At 43.7% G+C, this 23,095-nt stretch overlaps 2 protein-coding genes across 4 annotated transcripts in view; both read right to left on the minus strand.

Annotated features, from left to right (window-relative positions):
* Positions 1-15,163, minus strand: part of mgat5 (alpha-1,6-mannosylglycoprotein 6-beta-N-acetylglucosaminyltransferase) — a 70,060-nt gene extending 54,897 nt beyond the window's left edge. Inside the window, exons 1-2 of one of the 2 annotated variants that reach the window (XM_046381702.1) lie at positions 14,994-15,163; positions 4,316-4,795 (exon numbers count right to left, since the gene is read on the minus strand). In XM_046381702.1, the coding sequence (XP_046237658.1) occupies positions 4,316-4,556 (241 nt within the window). In that variant the 5' untranslated portion in view covers positions 4,557-4,795; positions 14,994-15,163. Of the gene's footprint in view, positions 1-4,315; positions 4,799-14,993 lie in introns of both variants that reach the window. The other variant, XM_046381701.1, reaches the window with a different exon arrangement.
* A 1,278-nt stretch (positions 15,164-16,441) lies between these two features.
* Positions 16,442-23,010, minus strand: clic5a (chloride intracellular channel 5a). Of its 2 annotated transcripts, none has more exons than XM_046382107.1 (6): positions 22,339-23,010; positions 19,005-19,114; positions 18,167-18,292; positions 17,974-18,080; positions 17,688-17,851; positions 16,442-17,607 (listed from the first exon to the last, which is right to left on the minus strand). In XM_046382107.1, the coding sequence occupies exons 1-6, from the start codon at positions 22,840-22,842 to the stop codon at positions 17,443-17,445; spliced, it is 1,176 nt and encodes a 391-aa protein (XP_046238063.1). In that variant the 5' UTR covers positions 22,843-23,010; the 3' UTR covers positions 16,442-17,442. The 2 variants fall into 2 exon arrangements, with proteins under 2 accessions (XP_046238063.1, XP_046238064.1); XM_046382108.1 differs by lacking the exon at positions 22,339-23,010 and adding an exon at positions 20,732-21,448.
* Positions 23,011-23,095: the final 85 nt, after the last annotated feature.

Consider the following 23,095-nt stretch of genomic DNA (forward strand, 5'->3'; position numbering starts at 1 on the left):
TATCATCACTTTGTTAGTTCTGTGTCTAGTGTATGATAAATGTGTGCTATGAACACCAGTAGTTTTCAGTCTTCAGCATCACTGACTGTACATGTAATACTTCAGAAGAGAGCATATGAGACTTGGATTTAATAGAGTTTTATGTGCATCTGATTAACTGAGCAATTCATTCTCACTGAGAAACAAAGCTCCCAGTTCTTTCATTATCAGCGGCCTTATCATTACAGTGAATGCATGCACGAGTCTTGCTCAGGCTTTGCTACAGTGTGTCTGAAAACGTACATCCGGGGACTCGTTATCTCCCGCTGCAACAAATGGCTGGATTTTATGCTTTCAGCTTGAGGCTCATTTAAATGTAAAACCGTATCCCGGGCGTCTTTGCGAGTGACCTTACTGTTTAATTTGGGTCCTTGCATTTCCGTGGGCATCTTTTTTTTTTCTTCCCATGACTATCTATCTGCACAGGACACAGCTAATGGTAGAATGAGCAAGAGGGTGACCAGTAATGAGCCAGATGGGGTGTACATTCAAAATGTTAAAGCATGGTATTTTTTGGCCTTATTTATTGTGGTATTTGTCTGATAGTGTAGCCTGCAGCGATTGCAGTGACATTTCCAGAGAAATGTGAACTTTCAAGCTGCTGTAACTGGTCCATACAGGATAGCAACAAATGTTTTATTATCAGCAAAACGCTATTTGTCTACCACAAAGAGCTCTGTCGTAATCATAAAACTGAAGAGTATATTATTTCATCAATGCAGTGGCTTTTATGTGTACAGAACAGCTCCAGAGTGCATCACGCTTTGCTTTCCTCAGATGATAATTGCAGCTTGTCTGTCGCATACAAGCGCCACATTTTCCCTCGCCGCGATGCATTTGACACGCCAGCTTTCATCACGTCAGAGAGATTGGCAAGGGCACAACGAGGCCTGGCAGAGCACACCAGCCTGATTCGTGTGAAGAGAAACGCCAGAGCATTTGTCTGATTTGGGCCGAGCTGTGTGCTGCGAGGAGCAGATGCACGAGGGACAACGCGGCGAGACTGGGAAGAAACCAAACGGAAAGCTTTGGAGCAGCGGCCCTTGCCAAGCTACTGGGCTGAACATAATTAGAAAAAAAGGGTGAGCCCAGAGTTAATGCCCCCCCTCTGTTCACCTCTGGCACATAGGCCCGTGCCCGCTGACTTCAGATGGGGAGAGCTGCACCAGGCTTGTTTAATATTACATGCTTCACTATAGGAAACTTCTCATATTTTGATGTGGCGCCTCTTTTTAAAGGCTACAAATCTACCAATCTTGTAAGACAACATTAAGGCGTAACGGTTCTCCTAGACGCTGTCTAACAGGCCTGGCTTTTCACAGTACAGTCTGTACTTGTGTTCTCACGGACCTGTTATACATCTTCAGTCACAGCTTAGGTTTTATTCCAATTTAAAAGCCAGATCAAGCCAAACACATTCCAAATGACTGGAAGTGTTTACATGCATTTTGCATAAACCTGCACCTATGAGGATTTAAGCTAAGGTGCTCATTTTTCTCCTTCACTTCAGTAAGGTTTTGAATGCAGCACTTTTTTGTAGTGAAGTTGTTAGCACTTCAAGTTTTAAATGATCAAATGTGAGGCCGAGACCTTCATTAGGCAGTGTGTTAGAGAAACGTCCATGGTGCTGTGAATAGTGCTTCCACTTGTCCTCCTGTACACTAATAGTGCTGCCAGGTAACCACATGAGTAATATCACACCTAGGGACACATATCTGCCTGTCTCAATACTTCTTACCGTGGTGATGTAGTTGCAAAACAAATCCCAGAGCCGTAAGCACAGTGAACTTAACTTTGCTTTTAATAATAATGTCATATAAGATCATAATCTGGAAGCCCAGTGACCTGAGATTTTTCATTAAGTCCATGAGCATTAAAAAGAAGTGATTACAGGGGAACATAAGCCCAAGGCATTCATCAGTGATCCCTATTGTTCAGTGTGTCATCTGCAATGCTTCCAAGCATTGGTCTCCATATCTTGCCAACGTAATATAACAAAGAGCAGACAAGACGCAGCAAGAGCACACAACGTCCTTCCGCCCTACAGAGGACAGAGAGGATTAGCCCAGCAACATAAGCTTACACCACACTCAGACGTCGCCGTGGGCAGCTGGATTCTTCTAAATTCTGTCATGGACCCTACGGAGCAGGCCCAGGCTGCGAGTGTAAGCGTGCTACGTGTGCCACGCCATTAAAAAAAAAATCCACAAAAGACGGTCAATCTGTGTGGCAACAAGAGGCGGTGTCAGGTGGCTGGTTACGCCCGGCTGCATGGCTCAGTTTCAGGGGGGTGGAACGGGATAGATCACAGACTCGTCACGTCTGATTGATTGTGGAGGAAGAGGATGGCGTGACAGCACCTTGAGACGGGCTTCAGGAAGACAGGTGTTTTCAGTGCAAACACAGCACGGCTGGGTCGACTTACGACTCTGGAAACTATTCAACTGACATAGATCAGAAAATCAAAAACTGATCAGTGATCCTCCAGCCCCTCAAAGTGTAGAGACTTGCTGGCCCTTCCTGTCCAGTATGATCATGATCAGCGTCCTCAGAACAAAACACAGACTAATGCCAAAATTAATCTGTTTACGTGCCTTAAAGACTAATTTATAGCCGTCCCAGTTTTGATTTAGCAAGATGTGTAATCTTGAAATGAAAGAGGGAGCAGGAAATCAGAGAGCGTTAAGATATTCATCAACAGGGTGCAGGATATAAGGTGAGCGTGTGTGAGAATGAGGTTTAACAGAAAAATAAGGAAGGTACTGAAAGAAATTAGCTTCAGATGCTCTTTTTTAAGCAGTAACCAAAAACTATAATCCTGGTTTGTGTGCAAACAGGCAGGCTGATATATTTATTTCCTGCATTTCAACAGGTGTGTTTCTTACAATCAGCCCTAACTAATGAAGCAATGGCCCATCTGGCCTCCAAATGGCCTTTTTCAGGAGGCACGATATTAAATTTAGATGCATTAAGAGTTATGGGTCATTTATGGGTAGCAAAGGAGGAAACCCTGTCTCCCATCAAACTCATTACAGATCGTATCAGGGCAAATCATCGACCAAGGGAGTGAACACAGGAAGCACAAAGTATCCTGCTGCCTTCCGATCTAATCAAGCACATGAAATGGATTTTGATGGGATATTGGACGGCGGTCAGCAGACTGCGTCGCGGCTCCGCCAGAACAATGAAAATCAATCCATCATATACGAGAACAAAACAAACCAGATAGGACACATTCCTGGAAACTATGGATGTTGTTACAGGAAAATATATAAACTGCGCACGGACTGCATGATTAATGTGAGGATAATTCTATGTAAATGTAGTACATAGGCAGAGTTTCTCTTCTTGGAGCACAAGAGTACATCTGTACAAACTTCTATTCTTCCTCTTGAGTTATTAAGACAAGGTCATTTTGAATTATATATCTTCTTGATTCTCGAAGAAATGTGCACAGATGTTGGGTACGATGGCATGTCGCATTTGCCGCATGTTTGCATAGCTTTAAATAAACGTGAGCAGTTCAATTCTCCAACAGAACAAAGCCCTTCTGTAGCTTCAAACACGACACGAGTGCTGCACTTGTTTCCTTTGCCTACTTCAGCATCTTCATTGTGTTCTCTAGGAGCTGATTTAATCTCCTGGAGCTTTACTGTATCCTGTTGTTTCTCTGGGCATTACCGAACAATCAATTCCAATCTCAGGTTCCTAATGAAGCCTCCCATCGAGCCATACAGGTCTATTAACAGCATGAATAACTTATTGATGGGTCTTCTGGACCTGTGCTATTACAGTTTTGCGGTCCGATGCAGCTGTAGCAGCGTTAAGTCTCCCAGACCAGTTTCCTTGAATGCAGGCCATGTGTTTCCTGTTCAAGAAGTAGGCAAGTGGAACCATTTCATCCAACTTAAAGAACATGTAAACCAAAAGAGAAGGAAGCAAAGACCAGCCCTCACCATAACTCTTCTGTCGTTCTTTAGTGATCCTATGAAAACATGTTGCAAAAGAGAGAAAAAATACTGACATCCTCCAAAAGGGTTAGTGACACAGAGCGAGTTGTGACTGTGAGGAGGAGTACGAGAGGTAATGGGTGCTCAGGGTTTTAAAGTACCTTAACTGTCTCTGTGAGCTGTGTGTCACAGCCACGGCTGCAGCTCCAACTGCTCCAACTAACTAACACCAGCATACATTTGTCCCTTTCACCTCACGCAGTATCTCTGCCTCACATTTCTCCCAGCTGACACTTTGCACTGCAGCTAGAGTGCTGGCCACTCACCGTAAGCCGTCATGGTACCCACGTAGGGCCCATCCATAACACTTTGGTTCTCCTCAGCCAGGGCCTTGATGTAACGCTTGCTGAGGTCCAGGATCTGCTGCCGAAGCACGGCGCTGTTCTCATGGCTGGCTCGCTGCTGGATGGTGAAATGCAGCAGCATCATGCCCCAGATGAAGCCAAAGCTGACCAGGAAGAAGCCCAGTTTCTGGGACGACAGTTTCCACAGAAAGGGTGTAGCCATGCTGACCTGACAGGGGATCGTTTGGACTTCTGTGAATCTGATTTGACTGAGGGAAGGCGCAGTGGTCAAGGAGGAGGCTCAGGACGGCAGGCGGGGCATGGCCGTGTCACTCAGTGTAGCTGCGGTGCTTTATGGGGACGTGGTGTGCGGCCCGTCTGCCTCACCGATGTGATTTCCTTCTCTGACCCATCGTCGTCCCTCAGTAACATCTCAGTGGACCGAGTCCGACCTGTTGCACCCTGCTGCAGACAAGATGGAGAGAGAGAGAGAGAGAGAGAGAGAGAGAGAGGGGAGACAGACGAGTGATGAGTTGGTTGTTGTCCTTAACAGAGATAATGAGGGAGTTCCTTCTCCCAACCCAATCCCATGTGTACATGATTACAATAAAAACACTGATAATTAGACAGTGACTCAGCAGTGCTGGTCATAAGTAAAGGTGAAAACAGTGCAAATTCTTACAAGTTCTGAGAGCTCAATCGGCATATGACTTCTTTTCTCAACAGCACAAAAAATATTACATTTACAATAATATCAATAATAATACCGAGCACCAAGTCCCTGTATCGTTGTACACGCTAATGCAGGACGCATGAATTTCGAAATAAATGGTGAGAAACAACTTCACAGACCAGACAGCAGAGGTGACAAAGTGTGTCATTACCCAGCCTCGGATGGGTGGAGGTGTTCGTGTAGCACAGACCTCCAGTCTGCTCATGCGTCTGCAGCAGATCGCACAGCACAGCAGAGGCACACTGTACCTGAACTGGAGGAGGTTGTGCGTGAAAGCTGCTATGGTATGCAGGAGGGTGACACACCTAAGTGTTTTAACAGCATACAATACAGTCTGCCCGGCTGAGCGTGCAGAGAAAACTCACCTTATTAAGTCAGTGATACATGAACTTTGATTTGATGTTAAACATGTTAAACAGGCTACAACAGCCTAAGTATTATATGTGTTCATGAGTCTAATTATAATGCACTTATGAATACGCTGTAATAACCACAGACGCGGTTTTCACAGAAAGTCTTACCAATACTTGCAACTCCTGGCTAAAAACAAGTAATTTAGAGCTTAATGCTTGTCTGACTTTTGAAAGAGCTGCTACACAGAACAGGCTTGTCTCAGCCAGACAGTGTGATCTTCATGATTGATGGGGCTCTATGGAATTTATGCAAGAGGATTTATAGTTCCCTCAAAATATAAACATTTGGATAGCCTATGATTTATCTTCCTCACTGACAAGAGGGAACGTAAGCAGAATTTTAAACACCTGTCTTACATTTTGCCTTTTAGCCAAAGGTTTAACAAAGGTATTTAGAGGAAGACACCCCCGTTGGACTCTGCATGTGTGTGGGAGGGTGTGTATGACACAGAACGAGAGAGCACATGACAGAAGGTCAAAGTTTTACTCATTTACTCCCACTAAAGGAATCTGTTGCGGGCAAAAGGTCACAGAGAGCCCATTTTCGTCACTTCACTCCAGCTCCAACTTTGTCTGTATTACTAAGCAGACAGCGTCTTTACCCAGTCATAAAGGCAGCTGAGGCCAGACCGAAATTAGTGGCTGTTTTCCCTGTTTCGACTTGAACAAAACAGCCATGGAACAGGTGCAGCCAGAGGCAGAATCGTTTTCCTGATTCCTAATCAGGTAATTCACTGAGAGATCTATATGTGTGAGGTGAGCGCTTGTACTGTGTACAGTCATACACCTGAAACGTACAGCACAGGTGACAAAATGTACGTCACATAGACACATCCAAACTCTTCCAGCCACGTGGATGGTGCATGAATCGGGTTTAAGTTTAAACTGCCTCAGATGTCATCGGGTTTTTATCTGGCTGCGAGACTCTGGAAAAGTGTCAACTGCAGGGGAGTTTCGCTTCTATTTTAGTTTCACAAACCACAAGCTCCTCTTCATGATCTGCCCTTAACACTTTGTTCAGCAGTGGTGCCTCACTGTTGCGTTTAGCATCTCAACACCATCTTAAACCCTTTCAGGATGCTCTTAACTATGAACAGCTTGTTGTGGAGACATTTGTGACAACAGACAACAAAGAAAACAAAGGTCTTCCCTTCTATCGGTGAAAGCAATTTGGTTGTTGATCATAAACGCTCTAAGTTAACTGCAAAACTAACTATTTATTAGAATATTTAATCAGAGAATAGAAATAAATACCTATAAATATATAATATTGCCAGAATGACATTCCTATTAAACAAAAATCAGATTTGACTGTGTGAGCAGCTCCGTAGATCTGTGAGAATAAAGCCCACCAGGCTAAATATTACTGCCAGTTTGCCAACAGAACACAACCGCATCAACGACAGCACAATTGGCCAAAACCATTTGAACTTGCGCACAAAATGAAAAATACGTGCCCCGTGGCACTTCTGGGGCCATTAAATAGTTCAACAAGTCTCAGCTGACAGCCTCAAGCGATCTATGCATGGCTCCAAAAAATGCATGTGGAAAAACTTGCCAGCATACAATCAAGTCAAAGGAGGAGGATGTTCTCTCATTTGCATTCAACTGCTGTAGCTGTAAATGAGGCTAAGTGTGGGGAGGGGATTTCTGCAGCCTTGCTTTGAACTGCATCTCTCTTATGCTCTTTCAAAGCGGCTCTAACCAGGTCAGGACCACAGTCGCCTGAGTGGATTCAACACTGGGAGAAACTCAGTAATACACTGAGATTCACAAAAATTCTTTCATTTTTATCAGTGCATTTACTGATCTCAGCGGCCTGTGTTTGGATTGAGGCGCAGCAAAGATGGACATGTCAGAAAATCATCTGCACTTTCCCAAGAAACACAAAAGGCAGCCGCACAATGGAGTCTTTTCACCTTACATCCATCAGCTTCATAAATAGGTCAGAGACAGCTGCAAGCAGCTTCCAACAGGGCTGGAATCTCACAGCAGGTTATGACACACCATAATTGTTCAGTCATTTAAGACAAAAGGCACATGCTTGTTTCCTGTGGGGTTCACATATCTTTAGATGCATTTTAACACAGCACAGATAAATACTGTAGTGTCTGAATTCTGGCAGCTTTTCCTTTACAGTTAACACACTCTGATTTGCTTTATGATGTGTGCAAAACAAGCCTTTCAGTGTGTGTGTGTGTGTGTGTGGAAGCGGGGGGGCCCGTCGGCACTGCACTGTGAATCCATGAGACAAGCCCTTGGCAGTAGCACTGTGCAATCTGCAGCGCTGATAACATCGCATGTCTCTCACTGCTTGGGACTCTCTTTCTCAGAGGAGAGCAGGAAAAGGCTGGCAGCGCTCACTGGGCCGGGCACGGCCGAGGATGGGAGGATCCGGGGCTGTTTATCAGAGAGGAACGCCGCTCAGGCTGTCCTGTGGTACAGGGCTGTAAGAAGCACCAGGCAAAACCTACACAGTACACTGACTCAACAGTTTCTGAACACACACACGTGTCTTGTCTGGCCTGGTTTCCTGTGTTCATTCATCTTATTTAAAACTGGAACCCATCATGCAACATCACTCCTTTGTTGGGAAACTTTCCAATTACAGGACTTGTCCTATAATGTGCAGAGAAAGGGGCAATCAGCCATTCAGCCCCCCCTTGCAGTGCATATATCTCCTCTCAGTTACCTTCTGGATCCTAATTTGTCTGGCAGGGAGCCCTCTGGCCCTCAGCACCAACAGCCCAGTGAAACTCTGCGTGTTGACAGCCGGCTGAGGATGCAGAATATACGATCCTTCGCAACTTGAGACGATAACATAACAGCCTACTGAATCGTTTTTTCATTGCTGGAAGAAGCAGGAGCGCACAAATCCCCCTGCAGGTTCAAGAGGCGCTGAAGACAGAAACAATTGTATCGCTGAGGCCTGAGAGAAATTACTGTCCTCACAAATCTGCAACAAAGGATTCTTCCTGTTAGGGACAACGCAGCTGAAATTTCAGCTCTATTACTGCATTTGTTGTTCAGTTTAGTATCGACCACCTTGTAATACTGATACCCCCAGACAGACATAAAAAGAGGAGGGCCTGTCCTACCAGGAAATGACAGAAAACCGTTTTTATGATTGCTACGGGCACTGTGATCAATGGAAAAAGAAAATCTGAGAGGAAAATGAGGGAAATGATTTTAAGTGACAGCCTAGTTTCCAAAATTCCAAATTACCGATTTGGTTTTATAGGTTTCTTGGGTCCTGTTTTCACACTGTGCTCCTAATGACTTTTGTGGTTTAATTGTTGCACTGATTACCTACTTTTATATTAAAGCCTTGCAGAAAGTTTTCACCTGATCAGAGTGGAAATCTGGGTGAAGTGCTAAGGTAAAAAAGAAATCAACCTAAATTAAATACCAACATCAGAACAAAACACACATATATCATCAACATTATAGATGATTGCTTTTCACTATGGTCACACATCAGCTTGTACGGAGAGCATCTGTTGAGGTGTGACAAGTGATTTGCATGTTAAATACACGTCGTCTTCATTATCATCTGCTCACAAACCCGCTGACTTATAACACACATCAGCTTATAAGTGAACTCCAATGGCCTCCATGTGTTCCACACTGTAAGACGTGTTAATGCTGCAGTGCAAAGTGATGCTAGCAAAAAGAAATAAATAATGTAAACAGTCAAACAAACAAAAAAAATCAAATCTGAGCAATAAATCTAAATCGAGCTGGAAGGCTTGCAATGTGAACAGACGAGTCTATTTCTAATTCAGTGCGTAGGAATTTACCACAAAGCAGAAGCTTATTTTTCCAGATTCTAGAAATATCTGTTCCTGTTGCTCTAGATGATCAATAGCCAATCTGAATGCTTACACTGAGTGATACTCATCTATGTTGCAGATATCATGAGCACTTGGGTTTATTTTCCCCGTGCATGCAAATGAAACTGGTTTATGGTAAAATCGGAGGGGATTTAGAGTGAACAATGATATTGCATCACTGTCAAACTAATCATCTCAGGCTTTAATATTCCTCCAGCAGAGTCCTAATCACACGGCCTTTGTCCTTGTTCTGTCATATGCTGTATTATTAAGTCCAGGCCAGATGGCTAAGCGAGGTAAAGACTCTGTCCATTTCCTTTGCATCTGTGACTGGAGCTGAAAATAACTTCCTTAAAAGTGTAGTTTAGGGGATATTCTATAAAGGTGAAGCGGACTGAGAGACGACCAGATTAATTCCAGTGCATTACTCCAGATCTAAAAAAGAGAGGATTCTACTGAACTGAAATAACATACACTAAGAGCTCATTGCATAACCATAGAAAGTGGTGAAATGTGCTCGAGATGTAGCCTTGGCCATCAATTATGGATCGGCTCAGAAAAAGTATCCATTTTTCTCTTCAATTCAAATAGGCTTCCATCGAGTTTGACGTCTCACACTCAGGTAACTTCAGAGCCCGCTGGTGTTGACAGCCAGCAGCCCGACTGTACTCAGTCCAAGATTCATACTACAGATCACACAGAGCTGCAACAAGTAGTCGAGCGAATGAAAATGAATCAAACTGAGAAAGTGAGACATTGCTGCCCTAGTTCTGTTCACCCTGGCTTTTTACAAATGAACCATCAGCTGTGGGCATGAAGCCACAGGGGCTGACATGTGCAGTAACCACAATCACCACCCTGCATCATCAGTGCTACACAGACCCGGGTGGCGAAACAAAAGTCTGACTGACGGCTGTTCAGGCTGCACTTTACCGGTTTACCTTTTTTGCCTTCCCGACGCTGCGACAGCCGTCCATTTGGCACATACGTTTAGACAGGCTCCAGCCTTTGGATTGCTCTCAAGCATCCTTTCAAAAACCTATCCAGGAAAGTGAAATTCCTCTTTCCAATCAACGCACACCCTCTCCGGGACTGAGACTCGGCCAGTTCGCCTGTTGCCCGGCCAAAGGAGACGTGATCCTGATAGTGTGACTCTGCTACCATGGAGACCAGTGTGACTCTGCATCTTAATGGACTTCTTCACATTAGCCCCGCCTCTTAATTATTCATTAGGCCCTGCAGAGAAACAGGCCCCGCTGCTGCAGCTTCATCACCTTACTGGTGTGAATCCAGCATGTAACCAGATATCAAGAGTTAACACAAGGCTTTCCCTGCAGCTTCAGGTTCAGGAACTTTATCTAAAATGTGACAGGCATCAGGTCAGTGAGTTCTGACAGGTTCATACAGTTCTTCAACAGCGCTACCTTCAAGGTTATATTATATAAATGTTAACATATTACATGGATTTGTAATGAGAGATAAAACAACTGCTTTCAGTGAGGTGACAAGACTAAAAAACAGAACTAGTTTTGGTTGGTCAGTCTAACAGGAAGTCTGATAATAGCAAGAATGCAGGTGATACACCAAAGCAACCAAGTGACACACCATAACAGGAAGTAAAACCATTACTGTGAAAAACAAGCAAACATTTACATGCGCTAAACATGGAAAAGGGTTGCAGGCCCAAGGTAAACACACACTATTGGGCCAGCTGACAGAAGATGTCTGCTGATTGAGAGGACAGGTCAAGTAAAGGGTGTCACTGAGAATACAGTCAACTTTGTGCTCAACATTCAATTAGTTGCATCATCCTCCTCATCACAGATTTGCTGATTTGAAGTGTTCAAGCCATTTTTATATTATTATTTTCTGTGGGAAAGCCTACAGTACACCAAGTGCATCACGACTTGATTTGCGCTTGGTGACTCCACCCCCCTGGACCCCTAACTCCACCCAGCACCTGACAACCTCGACCTCCACGACAAGAAGTCCAGCTCCACCCGCCAGAGCTGGTGTTTCACCCACACTGGTGAGTGAACTCTTGTCTGTCCTCGCAAAAGGAATCACCTCAGCACTTTTGGAGCTGGGAGAAACAAAACATGCTGAGTTTCACAACATCGTCCCGGAAAAGGAAGCCGGAGGTGGGAGGTGGCCGAGAAAAATCTTCTTCATTGTCGGATTTTTGATTCACCTTATGTCTGCAGCCGTCTTGCTGCTTGCTGGACATGCATTCCTTGTTTGTAGCGAGCTAGCTGATCTACTTGATTTGCAAGGGAAGCCACTGGGAGAACAGTTTGCTGTGGGTCGAGTTTAGAAGACAGGAAGTTATCATTTCTGAGGAACACTGGTGATGACCAACACCACTGTGTGAACCACACTCGCTTTACAGGAACTGCTCTTTCATTTGACAAGCACATAAACTAAACCCATAAGCTCAAGCTCTTTTGTATACTGTAAATATAATCTTAGACACAATTTTGTAAGACTTGCTGTTAAGACTTTTTAACTGACAAGCTGGTTAAAAAAAAAATTACCAAGTCATCTGCAAAGCAAACAACAAAAAAAAAAAAAAAAAAAGCAAAGGCATAACTTTCCTCAGGCAAGCACTGACAGGTTGAACCTGGCCCAGGATGCCACGAAATGAGAGAAGCGAGAATGAAGACAACCTGTACGTTGAAAACAAGCCCCCTTGACAAGTGTGGGTAGAAATCGCAGAAGTGGTGCTGAGGGTACGCGTTGTGCTTTCTTTTTTCCTGTCACCACCACGTAAGCTCTGCTGTCACGATAACACGAGTTGGCACATCACAAGCTGTAGAAGAACAATATTTAGAATATAATAAAACTACTGCTAAAGAAAGATGGACACACACACATAAGCATCATGAATCTATGAACCAAAATGAAATAAAGCACATAACAGCAAAGTATTTTCAGCTAAGAGAAGTACTGTATGAGGAAAAGGGTGCAGCATTTGCATGCAATGAGCAATGACATCAACCCTCTCTGCAAACTCACAACACTTTCCCCGAACGTAAAACTAATCCTAATTCTGCTCTTTACTCTTAATGCAATCCAAATCCTCTAAAACCCTTAAAAGGAGTCAAGGGTGGCAGAGTGTCCACACCCTTTATCCTTGTGTGAAAGCAGCTGGTCATTTCTGAACTACGAGGGAGTCAGACGGTTACCACAGACGTACACACTGCATCAGCACAGCAGTCTTAATGACATGCTTGTCAAACCGATTTAATGCTAAAGATGTATTACTTAAAGTGACAGTAATTTATGTTGGCCTGCTGCTATGACCAGACTCTTTGGATAGACTGAGGTTGTTTCCATAACCAATCTGCTGTAAGTCCAGTAGGTCTGACGAGTAACTGAAAGAAGCAGCTAAACAGTGCCACAAATTTAAGTGTCTAATGACATTTTAATGGAGCTCGTTTTTAACAGCAATTCATGGCTCAACATTCCACCTAAGTGCGAAATCTTCCAGAAGCATCTGAGACACAAACCAGACATGAAAATGTGGATTAAAGTTTGAGGTTACACCATAGGCCCTTTGAATATCCCTACTTTTCCTTTTATTACCTCTTGAAACTTTCAGCCATTTCACTGGATATGAAAACAGCTCTTCATGAGAATTTACTGTAGGTTCTGTGACTTCCCAACAAACATCTTTTCACAGCTCAGACGTGCAACACGAATAAATGGGTTCTTTGCAACTTCTGAGCTCCAAACAGTAGACCGACTGTGAAGAAGCGAATACGAGTAACGTGATGGGAAAGAGCAAAGTACCAATGTGGTGCGGGGTTTCAAACATGGCACAGCCTTCTTCCAAAAGAGCTGATTTTATACCTCCGTCTGAGCCCAAGTAAGAGAAGACAGGTGTATGTGAGTGAGTGTTGGTGCTGAAAGAACAGGAGCCCTTTAATCACAGAAAGGCCAAGTGTTCCACTTCCCTGCATGGCATCCATCACCACAGTCCACTTCTCCCCGATTCCTCCATCTTCAATCCCTGCACTGCCTGTGCTAGACCCCCCCTCAAGCCCCCCGACACACACAAACACAAACACACACGCACATGCACCCTTTAACGATTTCTTGCCAGTGAAGCATGCCACTGAGGCAAAGCTCCTTTTCCTCAGGATTTATAATCCCACAGGCTCCAGCAGCAAAAAAAGGTGGCTGAAAGAGCTCTTTATAAAGCCAGGGGCAGTTGGGTGGCCGACTCAGGATGGTCACCGCTCAGCGTTAGCTCTCCAGTCCAGGGTCAGAAACAGGGAGTTTTTGCTGGGTCACGCTGAATACGCCAAGATATATTTTAGGGAAATTTGTCCTGAACTCCGTGTTACTGATTATCATACGGCAAAACTTAATCACAGGCGTCTTTGAAGACATGAAGTCCAGCTGAAGACAAGCTGCTGGTCGAAAGCACACACAATCACGTTTGGAGGCTGCATGATAATGACACAAGATGCATCTCGTTTAATCAAATCAGCATGTCATAACCTGATTACATGAAGCCACTCATGGTGAAAATGACTGGACTGCACTGGTGAGCTAAGTGCTTCAGCAAAGAGCCAGTGACCTGACACACGCCAGAGCAGCAGAGCAAGCCTCTCACTCTCATTATGTCCCTGTTACTTTTTAGGTTTTACTCATCTTGCTGGTCCTCAGCAAACTGCTGGCAAACATGAAGGACATGCAACCCTGGCATAGTTAATTACACAGCTTATAGCAAACACACTTCCACTAGTATTTCGTTTCTTTTTTTTAGGCGTTAATTCGTGTATTGCTGGCAAAATAAAACAGAATGAAATGCATTTTTCCAGCTAAGCATTTCCGAAGCAGCGTGGGCCTACAGGACATGAATTAACATGATTAGCTTCCACAGCCGTGTCACCCAAAACGCAACACCGTCTCTGGAAGAAAGACAAACACCCCGAGCACCCACGTCTCCCTAATTTGTGCTTGACAATGTGAAAATGCCTCGTTACCTTTTCAGCAGTCGCTTCTGCCCAAACTGTCGTAAGATACAGTCGAGTAAGTGCAACACGGTCAGGGACTGTCGTCTGTCCCCGACACGCACAGTTTACCTGTTTATAGTGGAGTAATAACCGCTCGGAAACACTAAGGACAAGGGGAGAGTTGAGCGTGGATCTTGAACAACCTGTTCCTGATACAGTGATGTCACACGGCCACAGACACGCTATCGTATGCCGACAATGTCTGCATTATCACCCGCGATGCCCCCACTTCTCTTATAAGCTAGCTAAACCGGCGGTGTAATAACAATGGGACCCCCTGCACGCTGCGGCGATTAACGATCTGATTCCCTAACTGAATGTGAAAGAAAGATCAGCTAGCACTGACGTTAGCTATTCGGCTCTGTTACCAACCGGGCTGGCTTCAACGTGGCTAACGAACATTCAAGTATCGCCGTTTCTCCTTACACCAGCTTTTGTTTAGAGGCTTGAGACGGCTAGCTGCCTCTGTCGATCACCACACAGTTCACAACAAAAACGCACACACAGCCGCAATGACAAGTCGCCCACTCCCGAGCACACACACACACACACACACACACACAGCTAAACACTGCGCCTCTTCTTCCAACACTATTTCCTCAGCAATGGAGCCCAGAGCGAGCTCCTTAGCTGTAGGGCTGACAGAGCGGGGTTTACCTTGTCAGTGGATTGTGTCGGTGGCCGGCGATGATGTTCTAAGGTGGAGATCAGACTTAAAATCCAAGGATAGGGCGATCGGAGACGTCGTTCAGAAGAGCAGACTGGAGAGATGAGATTCAAGCCACAGCGCACTCGCCCCTGTGTGTTCGCTCTGCCCACTTCAGAACGAAAGGCAGTTTAGGGACCATCCGCGTGTTATCGCGCTGCGGATAAGCGCACAGGCCAGTGTCGCGCTGTTTATACACACGATATTAGCTTCACTTTGAACAGCTACACAGGAAAGTGCTACTTACTTTACATTTGTGCATCCTCTTGTGCACATTAACTAACATCCTCTTGGGCACATAAAATAATAATTGAATATAATAGTATAGTATAGTATAGTATAGCAATAGTAATAGTATAACAGTTACTGGAGATAATTGTCTGCGTTGAGTATGTTTCTTTTTGATAAACTAAACACATTTCGCTAAAATTACTTTGGCGGTTGTAAAGGATTTTTTTCAATCAAGAAAACCTGAATTTAAGAACCGGTAATTAATTATCATCAACACTGTAGGTCTCAAGCAGTACTTGTTGAATTAAATACCATAACATCGGGCACAATTCTCACTTTCTTCTTTGCTTGAGAACAGTGGAAACCAGAAACAGTTGTAACAGAGTTTGTCTTGAAATCTATTTTCTGTTCCAGTTGTATAAATGTGTAATTTTACTCACTTACTCACTCTAATGCTTGCTTTAATCTTTGATTACTGCCAACCCCGTGTGATGGATATACATGTGCGCCAGAGTGATGTAGAGTAACATTTGCCACATCAAGATAGTTTAAGAGAAAGGGGAGACAGAAAACAAGATGATCCCTAAGTATGGCATGCAAAATAAAAGCGTTGTGTTTGCCGCCACCTGCTGGCTGTTAGACGCTACAGGCAGTTTAGGTCCTTTTTTTGTCTTGAAATGATTGCTCTTTTGGCAGTTCTCCTCCTATGCGTAATGTAAATAAAAGCAATAACTCAATCACTTCAGGACAGAGAGGGGTGGCCTGCTGTGAGGAGATAGCAAACGGGGGGGCATTGTTCACCTTTACCTTTCTCTCACCTTTCTCTTTGTTTGTTTGTGCCTATTGATCATGAACAACTAGTGATTGTGAGAGGTCATTTTATTGTAAGTGCAGGATGCATTTCTTTGCCATTGCTAAAAGCATGTGGCTCAGCATGAATAAGCAATAAAGATAGATTTACTTGTCAGATGACTGTGCATGTATTATACAAACAAATCAGTGAGCTTGTTTTTCTAGGAAAACTTGCACCAGGTAATGTGATAACGACGTGGTTTGCTGGAAGACACAAGGCCATAGCACATTCTCCTGTGTGGGTACTCCACATTCATACATCAGTGAGACACTTTCCAGTGGAAAAAAAAAAAAAACACAACTCCCAAGCTCAGCGTCTGAGAAAATAGGTTTATTATTCAAATAAGCGACATATACACAGTGGGTTCATGGTTTTAATCATCAGAAAGAATAGATGAACTATAATCATTTACAGGAATATTCAGTTTATATAATCGTCACACAGCTCCGTGGGTCATGAAAAGTCCTTTGATGACAATCGATAATTCACATTTATATAATTTTCAAACATGTAGAATTTACTGTACAGACATAAAGAGTTGAAGTCAGAGGAGACTTTGATTCCCACTAAGGCATGCATGATTAAAATGACATTTATTACCATCTGTTTGCACTAAGTAACATGACATTACGACAGCTGGGGTAAACTTGCTTTGTTTGGGGATTTTTATTTCATATTAAAAGCTGATGAGTCAAACTGAATGTATGCGTTTAATCTGAAAAAAAATGCTGTGAGACTGTGACCATTTCAGACAGGGACTGAAAGTATAAGCTGCCCTGACAGACTGTGAAAGTAAGAAAACTGAGTTTCAAAAGAGATCTGTAATCTCTAAAGAAAATCTATCTTCATTACACAGTTCAGGCAGATGAATAAAGCCAAAACTGAACTGGTCAGTCATTGCCTCACTTGGAAAAGCAGAACACTACATCTATAAAGTCTACGAGGCTGACACAACCCCAATAAAATACAATCACTTTGGCTAAAACACATTCTTAACAGTATTTTCCAATAACACTTTCTTGTCTATTAATTCGACCCTACAACGTAATAAAACAACACAAGCTACAGAAGAAAGCAAACTTTTTGCTTCAATAAATAAAAATCATTGTGTTTTTCTTTTAAGAAATATAAGCGGTAAAATCACCAAAGCAAAGTAATTTTCAAGCCCTTGCATTTGTTTGTCACAGAGGCGCCAGACTTGCACATTTCAGTTAGAAATGACTCATCCTTTGCAAAGAACACATTTACTGTGTGTCAGAAGTGTGATTTAATAGATTTAATAGAGAGGAGGGTACAAAAGTGACTTTGCGATGCATTCATTTTCCCAGCCTCTTTGCTACGTCCTTGTAGGCAAGCTCGATTTCCACGTCAGATGGACACGTGTTGGTGAATTCGTCTCGGCTGTAGGCGTTGCTGAGGTAACGCAACACCCCTCTGAACTCAGACGGGATCTTGTACTTCCTGTATTTCTTCGAAACCACCTGGCAAAAACAAGTTATTGCATTAACGTTGTCAAAACTGAAGTCATAAAAAGGTGATGAACCAATCCAACGCAGGTTACCTTCAAAACATGAAGTTTGGGCAGAAGGTTGCAGTCAGCCAGCGTCAGCTCGTCTCCGTCCAGGTATTTGCGGTTGGATTCTCCCTCCTGAACATCATCAGGAAGTGGGCTCATCAGATACTCATCCAGCTTAGCCAGGGCCTTGTTCAGACTATTCTCTAATGCTGAACACACACATAAAACACACATCCAGGTCACGTGGTCATTAAAGTTGATAAACCAGTTTTTCTGCTGGGATCCCGTCTGCTGGATGCATATATTCAGTGGTTTTGCGCTCAGTTCTTACCACGATGCTTATCTGGGCTTGTGTTTTTGACGTAAGCAGAAAACTTGGCAAATATGTCATTTCCTGCTGTGTTGGATTCACGATTCCTTGCCGCAAGTCTGGGATACCTAAACGACAGGATGGCAACTTGGTGTTGGCTGGTGCTCATCCTATTTCATAACCCTGCATCTGTTTCTGTGTGGGAGAGGCTTACTTTGGTGGAGCAAGCATCGCCTCCAGGTACTCCTCTATTTTGTTGACGTCGGTGAGAACCTCCCCTTGGAAGGTGAGGAAAGGCGGGTGTGTCCCTGGAGCCAGGTTGTGAAGGTCAGCCGGTTTCCTAATACACAGTAATGGAATATTATTTCCATATCACTGATCACAGCTTCCTGCAAACAAATCCTCTCTTTACTCTGTTCAGCCATGGAGGCTTACTACATTGGGCCTCATTTTCCAATAACAATTACTCTTTTCAGTGAAGTGTTTTTTAATGTGACCCTCTGAGAATTTGTCTATTGACTTCAAGTATGTCTCAAAGCAGCACTTGGAAGCAGTGCACAGATTAAATGCATATCTAAAAGCTGCTCTTAAGCCATCTGTTAGCTGCTTAATCAAACAGTAAGTTATGGGATGTATAGGGTATAGCAGGTATAGCAACTGGATATGCTTACAACTGTCACAGGAGCGATGTTGATACTTGAATGTCTGCTTATCATTAATTTTGCTAGACCTCTGCCTTCAGAGCGAGTCAGTAATTTAGTTATTACTTAAACCAGTGCGGAGGGAATTATGCAATATGATTACGAGTGGATACTTAACATTTATAACTGAAAATGCTGATGTGGCTAAGGGTGAAATTGACTTTGAACCCGGCAACTTGCTGATTGCCAAGTGGAACTGCAAAGATGGGTGATTATACGTTGTGTTTCTATGTTTTAGTATGTTTTTAATGGCCAACTGGGACTGTGTAAAGCTAAAGCCTACATTAATTGTCTTTGTTCTTCTCTTTCGTTGTGATTTACTCTAATATTATAATATGATATTATTATTACCTCTTGAGGTCAACAGTGGTGACATTGAAGACTACGCCTTTCAGCCAGAGGATCATAAAGAGGCGCTGAGAGAAAGGACAGTTTCCAATGCTCTCGCCATCACTCCCAGCCTGTACACACACACACACACACACACACACACAGATGAAAACATGGCTCATTGTCACATAAAAGAGTTTCGATCATTCATGATGCAGACACACACTTTCCATAGCCTTCAAATGCCGACTTTCTCCTCCAGGGACCCCAAACTGCATACACAAGCACACACTCCCAACAAACAAGTGAATGAGCGTTCAATCAATTATTCACATCACACACATGAAAAATCAGTGCCATTTAGTTTGCAGTAGCAGGTTTGGGGTTGGGCCTGTGTGTGTGCCTACACACATCTATAATTAGTATATGATCAAATACAGTAGGATTAATGTGCGTGTATATGTGCGCTTGAGTTTGTATGTGCATGCAAAGCTGCAACAGGACACTGTAATGAGACACCGAGTCCAACATGAATAATCCACGCTGCCTCCATTCACCGCCTCACTGCCTCTGTGCACTTCTGGTTTCCAGCAAACTGTAGCAGTGCATCACTTATAGAAATCATATAACCTACTGTCCCGCCATAATACTTGTCTGTAAACTAAAAATCTGTGTGATTTACACCGTTGATTTGATTAGATGATTATTTTATAGTTATTGTTTACAGTATAGAAAAAAAAGAAATGTGAGCAGAAATAAACTAATTTCTTGCCAAAACATATAGAGACATAGGAGAAAATTAATTCTCAACCTCAGTGCCAATTTGTGGCATGGCAGAGGAAATCAATCCTCTGTGGTCCTAAATGCATTTCCCCATAGCCCCCCATGCTATGACTTTAAGGCGTCATATTTCTAAAACTTTCCAGAGCATGAAAAAGAGATGTAAAGTCTGTGGGTCCTGCAGGACCAAGGAAGCAGGACCAAGAAGTGAAACGCTGATGTGCATGCACAATGTGTTGCCTGACAATAAAACAAATCTGAAAGCCAGAAAACATTTGTGGCTGTTTTCATTCCAGTTAATTGGCACCATAGTCCAGCACATAACATCCCATAGAAACACAGTTCTTCACACGCTGGGTTTATATGGATTAAGAAAACATAACATATGACTTCCTAATTAGTTGATAAAGAGTTGATGGTAGGTGATGATTTGGTAGATTCTACTGGCTAAGCTAAGATAATGAGCTGCAGGCTTTAGCTTCACATTTAGCATAATTTCCATCTCCTCATATAGATCTTCTCATCTCCACAGTATGTACTGGCTGGCCAGCCAACGAAGGGACAGGCACACCTAAACACACATACCAACACTTAGTGTATCATGACCTTAGAGCATTTAAAGCTGCTGTTCCAATACCATTAATAATTCACTGGGAGAGAGAAAGAGAGAGATTGTGTCTGCACGTGGGTGTCAGGTTAACACACGGAAAATCAGCAAACAACAACAACAACAACAACATGGCATGGACACACTTAAAGGAGCCTCCCGCAACATACGTGTGTGTATGCCGCATTTTTTATGCTTTGTACGCAAAAAAAACTTTTACAGGCAGAATGCAAGGTGAGGTAGTGAAGTTTGTACAGGAATGTAATTTAGAAGTGAGAGGAAAACTGATCTAGTGTCAGCTCGCAATGAACACAAACTGTGCACCAAAGCACACACACACACACACACAAAGACTCCCCACCTTGACAAATAGCTCAATATCAGGGTCCTTGTCCTCCTCGGCTGCTGTATCCGTCATGGTCAAGAAAAACACGCTTTGGTTGTGTATTTAGTTTCCACAAGTGTGTGTGTGTGTGTGTGAGCCGTTTCAGTTTACAGCAGATTTTACTCCAGGTCCATGTGGTGAAGTTCGCTTGGTCCCATAGCAGCTGTGTCACTGCACTGTGTCAGCTGAGGGCGAATGCCAACGAGAGTGTGTGTGTGAGAGACAGAGAGAGAGAGAGAGAGAGAGAGAGAGGTTCAAGTTGTACCCGAGGCCTCAGCAATGGGGCGTGACAGTGTTGGGCAAAAATAACCCCCTTGGGTCAGAAGGGGATGTCACTGAAAGGATAGTGAGGAGGGAAAGGGGAGACCAAGTCACCCAAGGGTGTCCTGCCCCTCCCACCTCTCACAGCTTTGATTGACAACACAACCAGGTGTCTCTGAATCATCGAGAGTCACCGTCTCCTTCTCAGACTCATCAGCACCCGTGGGTCCCATGCTGTGGACACTCATCCTGTGTCTGAAAGGCTTATATGTAATGTGGTAATGATTTGAATCTTGGTGGGTCTCCTCGCTTCCCCTCGCTCACGTCTCTTCCTTGTGTGTAAGCTCCTCCCTTACACAGTGTGGTGTTAATTAATAGCATTCAGTTAAAAGTCTGTAAGCCTAATAAAACCTTTTATAAATAGTGTCTTTGAAATTTTACCTCCCTAACAGTTAAATTATCGCCACAAGCCTTAACTACTTCTAACATCTGGCCTCCAGTTTTACTTGATTGTATCACTTGTTGTTGTTGTTGTTGTTGTTGTTGGACATAGATGGATTCTGTAGTTGAGATAAAAGTGACTTTTTATTGACTTTTGATGATGCTTAACTAGCTACATTTGTCTTTATGAATAAATTAGCTGCTAAGGAATTAAAGTAAGGATCCAATGCTAATGCAATGCTTAATTCTACTGCATTGACCTAAGGTTTATATTGCTACCATCTACGGCTGCACCTTTAAGTGTTTATGATACTCTAGTGCAACTGGACTTTAAGTGTGGAGTGTGCAGATTACATAACAGGTTCAGTTTGTGAGTGGAAACACAATGGTTAGCTTAGTTAGACAGACACAGACAGACAGATAGGTAGGCTCAACACACACACACACACACACACACACACACACAGATTCACATGGTCAAGCGACAGGAACTATCTCCAACTATCCCAGCACTGAGTCAGAACATTCTTGTCAGTTCAACTTAACTTATATTTAGAACCACAGTAACACACACATGCACACACTCGTGCTCACACACAGAAATGACTAAACATGATGACCCATAAATAGAAGTGTGTGTGTGTGAGAGAGAGAGAACAGCACAATGAGCTGTGCAGAGGATCCAAACAATAGGACATGCAGTGCCACTTGGGATGTACCACAATCACATTCCACAGACAGAGAGAGAGAGATGGACTTTGCACCCTCGTTCACAAGAAACTGACATGCGAGCTGATATTTACGAGGCCTACAAGTTAGTTAAAGGAAAATCTACTGGCCAAATCAGCTAATGTAATAAATGCAACCTGATCCTTCCCTACCTTAACATAAAGTGTGACATTAGGTCCTTGGTTTTCAGGCTCTGCCTTCTCCTCTGCTTCCTCCTCTGCTTCCTCCTCTGCTTCCTCTTTCTCAGAGGCCGATGAAGATGACGAGGAAGATGAAGATCTGCGTGATGTGTTCCCCCCGTCCACCTCCACCTCTGGAGAGCCCCTCTCCCAACTCAATTCTTTGCTGCTCTCGACCTCCACCTCCTCCTTCATCTCTATCTTCTCCTCCTCCTCCCTATCCCAGTCCACCACGTCTCTTTGCTCTTCATCTTCAGTATCTTCACTATGTGATGATGAGGACGATGAAGAAGAGGAAGAACTGCTTCGCCTCTCCTCTTGGGGAATGCAAGGTGGGGGCAGAGAAGGGGGAGACGGCCTTCGTCCCATGGCTCTCATGTCTGGAAGCTCCTCGTACTGCGACTCCATGGCCACTTCATATATACCTGACGAGTGGTTCTCATAGGTGAGGTCTGGGTTCTCGTACACGTTCTCCATTTTGGGTGGAGAGGTCAAGCAGAGGTTGTCCTGAGGTGGTGGAGTGTGTCAAGGCGAGGAGAAGAGTGACTGTGTTGCCAGCGGTGAGTACCTTATCAGAACATTCCTGGGGACTTTGGACAGGGAAGGCAGAAAGGAAATGCCAAGTAAAGACAGCAGTGCTTCTAAAATACAACTACAAAGGACATGTTATATTATTGCTTTGTTGGGTGGAGATAAAGTGGCTTCAAAAAGTTAATGATTTATTTGGTTA

This window comes from Scatophagus argus, chromosome 24 (assembly GCF_020382885.2).
Source record: "Scatophagus argus isolate fScaArg1 chromosome 24, fScaArg1.pri, whole genome shotgun sequence".
NCBI classification, from domain to species: Eukaryota; Metazoa; Chordata; class Actinopteri; family Scatophagidae; genus Scatophagus; species Scatophagus argus.